Source organism: Calypte anna, unplaced genomic scaffold, assembly GCF_003957555.1.
Source record: "Calypte anna isolate BGI_N300 unplaced genomic scaffold, bCalAnn1_v1.p scaffold_147_arrow_ctg1, whole genome shotgun sequence".
In the NCBI taxonomy this organism is placed as follows: domain Eukaryota; kingdom Metazoa; phylum Chordata; class Aves; order Apodiformes; family Trochilidae; genus Calypte; species Calypte anna.
The window spans coordinates 114-10,849 of NW_022045449.1; the positions used below are offsets into that span (position 1 = coordinate 114).

General features: G+C 52.9%; 1 protein-coding gene across 1 annotated transcript; it reads left to right on the top strand.

Annotated features, from left to right (window-relative positions):
• Positions 1-3,751: 3,751 nt before the first annotated feature.
• Positions 3,752-5,050, top strand: LOC115600210 (dual specificity protein kinase CLK1-like). Its single transcript, XM_030468495.1, has 5 exons — positions 3,752-3,810; positions 4,308-4,421; positions 4,557-4,732; positions 4,800-4,892; positions 4,977-5,050. The coding sequence occupies exons 1-5, from the start codon at positions 3,752-3,754 to the stop codon at positions 5,048-5,050; spliced, it is 516 nt and encodes a 171-aa protein (XP_030324355.1).
• Positions 5,051-10,736: the final 5,686 nt, after the last annotated feature.

Genomic DNA, 10,736 nt, shown 5'->3' on the forward strand with positions numbered 1-10,736 from the left:
AGACCCCACAATGATGCTCAGCTCACTGTGCCCCCTGACACAGGGCACCCCTATGCTGGGACAGAGCACGTGCAGACCTCTGTGTCCAAGGACGCTGCTGCCACAAACACAGGGGAGGGCAAGCACAGGGATGAATTCATGTTCGAAGGGGATCTGTTTGAACTCTTTTTTCCCCCAGGGATGATCTCCCCTCCACCAAGCAGCCCATGCCCATGCCAGCAGCTATGGGAGCAAAGGCAGAAACCAAGACCTTGCTCCCCCCGTAGCAGCTTTCACTCCACTTTTCTCCACCTGGACTTTCTAGAAGCCATTCATGGATTTTACCATCCATCAGAGTCAGTCTCCTGCAGCATCCTCTCCTTTCTTGACCTGCCTTGTTCCATGGCACACAAGCCAACACAGCTCCAAACGACCACACAGCACAACCCCATAGCCAACCGTTGTTTCTGGCGGGATGCAGACCACACGTGCTTGCGTTGGACCATCTTCCTGAGGCCCCAGAGAGGTGGGAGTCCAAGGGCCAAGTATAAGGACATTCCTAGGAGCATGGCTTATTTTCTTCTACTGTTCACCCCTCACATCCTCATCAGTTACTTAAGGGGCTGTTTTTCACAGCTTCAAGCCACTGACTGCATTCCTCCGCAGCCACTAACTATGCAGTGAAAGAAGAGGGCCTTTGAAGACTGCTGTAAGCTGGAAGGGATAGCCTAGCAATATATTTTAAAGCCTTCCGAAAACACTAAATTTTCATCAAGCTTAAATAAATTAAGTTTTTGCCTAAACCCTATATCTAACTAATTTTGTTTTTCTTCTCTCTCTTCTAAACAGGTTTCCCCCTTTTTCTCCATCCTTGTTGCCTTGCCACTTTAACATTGTACAACTGGTAAGGATGAAAGCAAGATCCAGAAAACTATTTTTTTTTCTTCATTTCCAATTTTGTCAACATGGAAACACAAGAATAGGCTCTCCCAGAATTATTTTTTTTTTTTTTCCATTTAATGAAAGGCACTGTAGCAAGGGAACCATAACTGAGCAGCTGTGTTTCCACATCCTTGCCACACAGCCATGTCTCACTCTTTGGCATCATCAGAGGGAAATCACCCACTGCATCTGGCATTGCTGCCCCAAAGGGTCTGGTTGGTGACATGGTGACACCAGGCTGGCTGTGATCACGTGGAGCCCCTGTGTTGTCCCAGAACAGAAACCTGTCCCAAGCCCATGCAGCAGCAGCCACGGGTCTGATGGCCCAAGGGGCTGTCCATGGACGGCCACGGCTCCCAAAACTCCTCCTGGCTCCTGGAAGTCAACAGGCAGCCCCACTGCAGCTCCTCTGGCCAAGGTTCCCTTCTGCCCCAGTGCTCCCTGAGGAGCAACCCTGGGGTGATGGGTTGCAGGCCCCCCTGCTCCCCCACAAGCTCCACTCCCCTCAGTCCCCCTGCTTCCCCTGCTCCCCCACAGGCTCTGCTCCCCCATGGGCACGGTGCTGCTGAAGCTGCCAAGTGGGGACTCTGGGGCTGCCACATCCTCCTCACCACCCATGGCCACACGTGGGATGGGGTAAGCAGGAGGAGTGGCAGGGGTCTGCAGGGGGCATGGCAGCCCCAGCATGGATTGGGTCTCCCCCAGCAAGTCTAAGCATTCTGATGAAGATTCCCCATTTTCAAGGAGTCACATGGATTAAGACAATGGGTAATGGGCACAAGTTGCTCCTGGGAAGATTCCAGGTGGACAAGAGGAAATTTTGCACTGGGAGGACAGTGGAACATTGGAATGGCCTCCCAGGGGAAGTGGTGGATTCTCCCACGGGGGACAGTTTCAAGTCTCAGCTCAACAGCGCGCTGAGACATCTCATGTAAACTGCACTATTACCTAGAGGGCTTGGACCAGAGGATCCTTGAGGTCCCTTCCAACCTGACATTCTATGATTCCACTCTTCCCCACCAGCATCTTTTGGAACACCTTCCAACAGGAGTTGGGGAATGGTTGTTGGGATGGTTACATCCTAATCCTAGAACCATGACAGGGTGTGGTTTGGAAGGACCTTTGAAAGGGCCTGGCCATCCCAGCAACCATCCAGTCCAGCAGGAGACATGAGAGCAGTAAGGAGGGCAGCATGGGCAAAGCCCTGAGCCAGCCAGGCTGTTTGTGCTGGAACTGCTGTTGCCTGGGGAAGGGCCAGCAGGAGGATGAGGACTTTGAGGAGGACTACGTGCCCCAGAGGTTGATGCCAGCACCAGTTTCAACACAGAACCAAGCAGAGCCCAACAAGAAGGCAGACAGGTGGCCATCATGGAAAGTCTGGAAAAGCAGGAGGGCTCCAGTGAGCCAGGTGTTGGAAGTGTGTGTCTCCAACCCTTCCCCGGGGGAGTCGAGTACCATGCTCACCCAGAATCATCTGGGCCAGCCCAACCCCTGCAAGCCCATGTCCAAGGAAAGCCTCAGCCACGGGCACCAGAAGACCCTGGAGGCCTCTGGGTCAGCCTGCATGGAGCACATCAAGCTCTCTCCATGCCTCAGCCTGGAGCTGCTGGATATGGGACTGGGCATTCCCATCCCCTGCCAGTCCAGCGCGTACCGGGGGGTGCCGGCAGCTCCCTTGCCAGCAGCGCAGGCTGTGCCAAGGAGGTGGTGGGGCCGTGCCAGGAGGAGGACTCTGCTGTGGGGTCCCAGCTCTTCCACAGACCTGGAGGATCCCAGTTCTTCCACACGGACTCACTGCAGGAGTTCCTGGAGCTGGAGGAGCAGTGCCTGAGCCAGGACGAGGGCCATGGGGCTGTCCCTGGCTGCCTGGAGGTTCAGGTGAGGCAGAGGGATGGGAGAGGGACCGTGCACAGGCAGCCACCTCAGCAAGTGGTTACAGCACACCCACAGCTCTCAGGAAGAACACTTCTGTCCTGGCTGCAAACAGGATTTTTCCTGCTGCCTCTCTTTACAATGGGGAGCTTCCTTCACTCTCCTCCCTATTCCCCAGTGCTTGGGACAACAAGATGCATCATGGACCCTGAAAATGTAATTTAAATTTAGCAAAAAAGATATTTAGGTGTTATATATATACATACTCGTAATTATTAAATCCTTTTGCTTATAAAGAAAAGAAAGATGGGCACCAAAATCCTAAAGTAAAACTCAGTGAACCAATCTTTTCAAAGAATCATAGAATTTTCAGGGTTGGAAGGGACCTTTAAGATCACCTAGTTCCAACCCCCCTGCCACAGGCACGGACACCTCCCACTAGAAAAGCAGCTGTAATTTGGTGTTGCCTTGCCACTTGGAGGATCTCATGTGAAAATCTGCTCAGTGCCATGTTTTCCTCCTGTACCATAAACTCTGTGTCCTGGGAATCTGTGGGGACCAAATATGAAATTGGTGCTTCCCACCCTCTGTGGCCTGGCCTCTATCTCCATGCCTGAGGATTTTCCTGCCCACTCACTTCCCTACTCTGACTTCAATTCACCTGGGTTTACTGATTGCCCAGAGCATCCTGATGAGGCCTCCAAGCAGCAGATCCAACATCATGGAGGATGAGGACGAGGGTCTCCCCATCTGTCAGACCGGGGACATCCTAAGTGCAAGATGTAAGTAAACAGTATTATTAGCTTTTCAGAGAGAGTAAGTTCTTCTAGCCTAAAAGCTGAGGGGACTTCTTGCAAGTCTTTTCTTCCTGTCTTTCTTCCCTTGGGGATGGGGAGTTATTCCTTCTCTGGACCTTCTTTTTTCTCTCCTTCCCTCCCTCCCTAAAAAAAAACCGTAAATGGTACCTACTCATACCTGTAAATGTGCCTTGATGTCCAGTGACATCCCTCCAAATGGGTATTTTCCATTTCAAGAGGCACAGTTGAGAAGAATCCAGTTGTTGTGTTTGTTTGTTCCATTTGTGTCTTATGGCTTGTTTGTTCAATAGCTGAGGAACTTCACAACTTGTGTGACTGAGAGCTCTTTTCTTTCCAGATGAGGTTGTTGTTTTTTGGGTGAAGGCACTTTTGGACAACTAGTGCAATGCACTGATCACCAAGAGCAAGTCATTTTCATTGGAGACATTTCCTTGACTGATACCCTCCTGGTGTGGCTCAGGAAGTGCTTTCTGACTGTCTCGGGCTTTATCTTTACCTCCTCATCTGCTGTTCTGTTCCTTGAAGGCTGCAGCAGTTCCCACACACAAACTGATGTTAGTTTAGTGCCTGAAGCTGCACTCTCCACACCCTCAGCAAACCATTTCTGATGAGGTTCCCATTGTTATAACAACATAGATGGGCAGCATTCCTGAAGATTCTGAGGTAAAACTCCTCCTTGTCTCCCCTGTCTTTCAGCAATGGCAGGAACAAGGCTGTGAAAATAGTCAAAGACGCTGTTGCGCACTCCGGGGCAGCTTACGCAGAGGTGCAAGTGCTGGACTCAAAGGCACTGGACCCCAGCAGCACACAGTGAGTAGACAAAGCCAACCTGGCTGGGCTTTGGCTTGAACACTTCCCAGAGGCCACCTTCTGGAACAGGTGACTCATGGAGCCAAGCGTTACACAACTGCCTGTGGCAATTCCTGTCTTTTTCTGCTTTTGCAGGCACTGTGTCCAGATGTTAGACTGGTTTGAGTACCAGGGCCATGTCTGCATCGTTTTTGGGCTGCTACGGCTCAGCACTTACAACTTCCTCAAAGAGAATTGCTCTCTGCCCTTCAGGCTGGAACACATCAGGCACATGGCCTATCAGATCTGCAAAGCTGTCAGCTATAAGCAGGGTTCTGTTGTGCTTCATTTGTTCAAGTTTCTCAGTGGGATTTGCTAAGGAGCCTTCTTATCTTGCAGTTTTGCATGTGGACAAGTTGACACACACAGATCTGAATCCAGAAAACATCTTACTCGCCTCCTCCGACTATACAGGAGTACAACTCCAGCCTGGTGAGTTGCTGCCCTCTTCCCCACCTCCCCCTCAGCCATCCTACGCCTTTCTTCAGGCTCTCACATCCCATTTCTTCATTGCAGAAATGTGTGGTGTGCAGACTGAAATGCCCAGACATCAAAGCAGTGGAGTTCGGAAGCACGGTGCTTGTCCATGAGCCTCGCTGCTTGTCCATAAGTCTCGCTGCTATCCGGTCACTACAAGACCTTACAGAGCTCCTGAAGTCATCCTAGGTCAGTAGGAGTCTCTTAGGTGCAGCTTTGGCCTAAGATCTTTTGCTGCGCTCTTGAAGGGGGCTACGCAACTGTGTACATCTTGGTTGAGCTGTTGAACTCTTTGCAGCCTGGTACAAACATGAGGCTTCTGAATCTTCCCACAGCCCTGGGATGGTCACAGCCATGTGACGTTTGGAGCATCGGATGCATTCTCCTTGAGTACTACCTTGGATTCCAAGTATTTGAGGTAGGCAACTAGGAACCTCAAAAGATGCAGCACGTACAATGCCACCCATCTTGCTGAACATGGGAATGCTCTGTGCAAGAAAGGCAGCGGCGTGTCTGCAACGCCACCCTGCAGAGAGAGGAAGATGTAGGCACAAAGGAACTGTCTCAGCAGAAGACTTGGACAAGCTGCTCTCAGCAAACACTTGGCCAGCAGCTTGGTGTGAAGGGTGACCATGGAGAGAGAGGAGAAGGCCCGCTCCCAGACCACCAAGGGGCAACCGCTCCTGAAGAAGAGGCTCCAGGCGAGGCTCAAGGTGAGAGGGAGAGGCTGGTGTGGGACTGGGTCACACGGCGCTGCCTCGGTGCCAGTGCTGGGTTTGATGGCAACAAGGGTCCTGGCAGCCACCTCCATTCCACACCTCCTCCTCCTCCTGCCCACAGGTGGGCCACAGGCAGCAACCAGCAGTACTGCAGGGTGGAAGTCAGAGCCAGGTCTCATCCCTTGATAGGGACAGACTGCCAGAGCTGCCCTGCCCCAACAACTATAAAGCCAAGGCCACAGGGAGACACCACATCCAGGTAGGGAGCCCAAGGGCAATGGGCATGGACATCTTCCCAGCCCAGGAGCTGTTGGCCAGCTGGGAGGTGCTGGAGGGAACAGGCTGGGCCAGGGGGCTGCCAGGGCATCCTGGCAGAAGGACCTTTCACAACTGGGACATGGAGCCACAAGGGCAAGGGCCAGAGTCATTGCAGTCTCTCCTTGGTTTCTCTTGCAGTTGGGCAGCCTGGTAGGCAGGGCAACGGAGGAGGAGACAGCTTGCCAGCCATGCCAGCTGCCTCTCCTCAGGCAGGATGTGGCACCCAGGCATGCACTCACAGCTCAGCCCTCAGGAGCTGCCAGCACTTGCTGCCAGAAGCCACGTCCCCCTCCAGCTGCACACTCCACACCTTTAGGCAGGGGCAGAGACAAGGCTGCCAGCACTTGCTGCAAGCTGCCCCATCTGCCAGCTGCACCCTCTACATCAGCTTCTTCCAGAAGCAGTTACAAGGCTGCCAGCACCTGCTGCAAGCTGCCTCCTCTGCCAGCAGCAACCTTTGCCAGAGGCAGAAACACAGCCAGCAGCGCTGCAACCAGTGGCCCCCAAGAGGTTGTCTCCTCTGCCCAGGGCACATGGGGTGACCATGGCACATCTGCCAGGGTAGAGAGCTGGAAGCCTGCCCTGCACAGCCCTGGAGCCTCTGCCACAGCTGGAAAGGGGACAGCCCGGCACGTCCCCAATGAGCCCCAGGACAAGGTTTTCACTAGGCGATGGGGATGCTGCAAGCAGACAGCAGCACAGCAGGACCGGGTGATACCAAGAAGAGCAGATGTAGTCTGGGCAGCTGATAGAGAACGTCCCTTGCCTGATCCCCACAGAGGTGGAAACACTGGTATTGCCTGCAGCACCCCTGGGACAGCTTCCTTGGAGAGGGACGTGGGACCAGCATGCTGTGGACAAATGGCAAGACATGTCCCAGAAAGGTTGACAGTGTGTGTCAGGTGCCAGCCCAATATCAGGTTATCCTGTGACCAAGGGGCTGCTGCAGATCGTTTGATCATCCGGTCTGTCCACACGGAGCATCTGGAGGACCAGGAGAGGAGCTGCCCAGCCCAGACCAGCGCAGCCACCCGGCAGTGTCAGCAGGGTGGCCTGGAGGCCAGGCAGCTCTGGTGGTAGGAGGGTGAGAAGCAGCAGGTCCTCCTGACAGAGTCATAGAATCATAGAATCATAGAATTAGCCGGGTTGGAAGGGACCTCAGAGATCATCTAGTCCAACCCTTGACCCACCGGAGCAGTTGCTAGACCATGGCACTGAGTGCCACATCCAGTCTTTTTTTAAATGTGGCAGCTCAGTGTCAGATCAAGGAGGGTGAGTACCAAGGACGGCATGGGATGGGATGGGATGGGATGGGATGGGATGGGATGGGATGGGATGGGATGGGATGGGATGGGACGGGACAGGGTGGGACAGGACAGGGGGATGCAGCCTCCCTCTGCCTGGATCGCGCCGCTGCGCCACACGGCTCTGGCCCCATCATCTCCCGTCTCTGACAGCAGCCGCTGCCGGCAGGGCCCTGGCATCCAGGTGCTGCTGGGAGCCAGGCTGCTTTTACTAAACCCCTCTTTCCTTCCAGACCTGCAGAGTGAGCTTGAACCTGTGTCAGCCAGAGGCAAGGCGCAGGGAACTCCTGCATGATGCCACCAGCAGAGAGGACATGCTGGAGTGGATGGAAGCCCCCAGACCCAGCCAGCAGCAAGTGGGGACAAGAGGGAGGAGATTCCTGCCAGTGCTGGAGAACAAAGCAGGGGACTTAGACCAGGAGGGGGAAGACGACAGTGACGCAGATGACATCATCTGGCCCTCTTCCCAGGACTCCTTTCAGGACCTCAACTTTGTCCCCCAGGAGGAATCCAGCACATCCAGCAGCATGGGCACAGAGCCTGAAGGACAGGAAGATAATTACCAGCAGAGCACATTTCCTGAATCACCGGAGCTCATGGACATGGAGCCAGCAGGTTCTGCCCGGGCCAGAGCTCTTGAGAAAGAGGGGCACCATTTGCCTCTGGCTCCTGTGGCACAACAGGAGGCAAAAGCACCAGCTTGTCTTGCCTTTAGTGAGCCAGACACAGCAGCGGAGGCAGAGAGCCTGGCACCTGCCCCCTCCAGCCCCACAGAAGATGATCTGGCTCTGGTGGACACCGACCACTTCTTTGTTGGCGATACTGTGGCCAAGGCTGTGCTTGTGACACAGGGACCAGACCAGCAGGACACCATAGCAGAAGCTGAGAACCTGGCACCTATCCCCTCCAAAACCACAGATGAGGATCTGGCTCTGGTGGACACCAACCACTTCACTGTCAGGGAGTTTGTGGCCAAGCCTGTGCTTGTGACACAGGGACCAGACCAGCAGTCCACAGAACAGCAAGACCTCATAGAAGGCATGGGCCATCAGGCAGAGCCCAGCACAGCCTTTGGCTCCTCGGTAGCACAAGAGGCTGAAGGGACTTCATCACCTCTGGCAGACACTGGCACCCCCGCACCATGCACCATCTACCCAAGATGAAGGAGAAGCATCGGCTTCTCCCTTGTGTTGGGACCCTCAGCACCAGGTGAGCCAGGCACCCGTGGCCAGCCCCAGGCATCCCAAGGTGCTGGAACTCAGCCCAGCACCTGGGTTAGCACCATACACACCCCCTTGACTGCTGCTAACCCTCCCTTCTTCCAGGCTAAAGCCAGGACTTCTGTTTGGGTTTTTTCCCCTCAGTCACTGCCCAAGACCTTGAGTCAGGGAACAATGGGCTCTGCAGCACCATGCTCCTGTTGTACTTACACAAGCCCACACAACCCTCACTGCCCAGGTGCTTTGCTGAGGGTGTTAATTATCAATGGCAGACTTAGAAGGGCCTTAATATCTCCATCCTCTGCCAGGGCAGCCAGAGGGGTGGCACTCTGCAGCGGGGGCCTCCTGGCAGGACAGGTGAATTTATCATTTGTTCTGCTCAATGAGCTGCAGCCCAGGGTGAAGAAGGAACATTTGAGGGCTGAAATGGCCAAAACTGTCTGGTTTATGCTCACACTGAAGCCACAGGGCAGGGAACCCTGGACATGCAGCCTGGGCCACCAGAGTCCCCATGAACTTGCTTTGTCATTCCACTGAAGTAGCTTGTGCCCTGAGTCCTCCAGACCTTCCAAAAGGTGCTGAGGAGCTTTCCTGAAGCCTTCCTTCTAGTGCAGACTTAAAGGAGGATCTCCTCTGCTCTTACTGTACAGCTGCAGCTTTGCTGATGACATCAAGCATCCAACAGTTGCTGGTCTCATCTGCTATCATCCCACCCAGCAAGCACTGGAGAAGTTGGGTATGATGAGGACTCTGAGATCACAAACAAAATCAATCACATGCTGCTAATGGGTACTCTCCTGACTAGATCAAGACACGCTGGGACCTGCAGACCAGAAGGACTTTCTTGGCATAGACGTTTGCTGTGTCTTTTGGATAAGGCAGCAGCAGAAGAGGAGACTGAGTGCACCCCACTGCATGAGAATGAACAGTCCCATAAGGCAGCTGAAAGCAAGCAGCACCCCAAAGCCCAGCTGGTCCTTGCTATGGGCTGCAGGCATGACTTGCAAAAAAAGGGAAATACCAATCCTCTTGCCACAAAAATAAAACCCCAGATCCAATGCTAGTGATGTGAAATCTCAAGCCCCCACTTAAGGAACAGCAGCAATACACAGTCCCTCCAAGACATGCAGGTAGGACTGTGTCCCTCACACAGGCAGATGGATTGCTTGTCACAGTGGCCTTGTTCCACTCTGCAAGAGCAACTGGGCACATCTGTACGAGGTGGAGGATCACTGAGAGAGACCTTGGCTTCCAGGGGAAGGCTGGCAGTCAGGGAGGGAAGCAGCAAAGACAATCATGGTCTTGCTGACTGGAGCCCCCCAAGGACATGTGCTATCATGGGTGAAAGACTGTCAAAACTGGCCTGGAATAATAATCACCACAAGACCCAGAGGTTAATATTACAAAACTTCACTGCTTCATTATTAAATACATAAATCAGTAACATTACCAGTAGAAATATGTATGCTACAGATTTCCACTGTTTAAATGTGGACAAAACAGTTTTGTATCTAAGACTGTCATCACCTGCACAATTACACACTCTGCTCATACTCCTCCTTCTGTGTGTAAAGGGGATTTAACCAGACACATGAAAAGGGAAAAGAGCTTTCTGCTTCTTTTCCCCTTTCTGTAAGAAGCATCCTTCAGAATAAAGAGAACTGGAAACAAAGCAACTTTGTTATCTTCTGTTTCTGCTCTCAGAAGGTCAGATGGGATTGTTTTGAATTAACAAACATGCAAGGAACACTTTCATTCCTCACAATAACTGTTCCCACACCAGGGAATAAAAGCTCCATCAGCCAGGAGGGCTTTGCAAATAGGGCACAAGAATAGGTATGGGATCATCATCATCAGAGGAGAAGGGCTCTTTGGACAAATAGAAATGCTTTTCCTTTTTTCCTCGGGCAGATGCTTCCCTGGAAGCAGGATGGGGAAGGAAAAAGACAAAAGTTCAACACAGGCACAAGGAAAAATTTTCCAAGCTTTGCATTTTATCAAAGGAAGTAAGAGATGGAATTTTGGGGTGGGATTTTATACTGGAAAGCCCAGTATCTCTCAGCCCAGCAGACCAGATTCCTTCTTGGAACCTAGGACACATTGCTGGCTCATGATCAATTTGGTGCCCACCAGGACCCCTCCCAGTCTGTGCTGAAGGTACAGAGAGGATCCAAGGCTGTGTCATTAGATACAGATTATTTAAGCTGGCAGACTGCAGGGCATGGAGAAGCAAGAGTG

What these genes read in the sequence shown, in the direction of transcription:
- LOC115600210 (XM_030468495.1), top strand. Translation starts at nt 3,752, where the DNA reads ATGGTACCTACTCATACCTGTAAATGTGCCTTGATGTCCAGTGACATC. An exon ending in AGTGACATCCCTCCAAATGG is followed by an intron (nt 3,811 to 4,307) that starts GTATTTTCCATT and finishes CCTGTCTTTCAG; the next exon opens with CAATGGCAGGAACAAGGCTG. An exon ending in CTGGACCCCAGCAGCACACA is followed by an intron (nt 4,422 to 4,556) that starts GTGAGTAGACAA and finishes CTGCTTTTGCAG; the next exon opens with GCACTGTGTCCAGATGTTAG.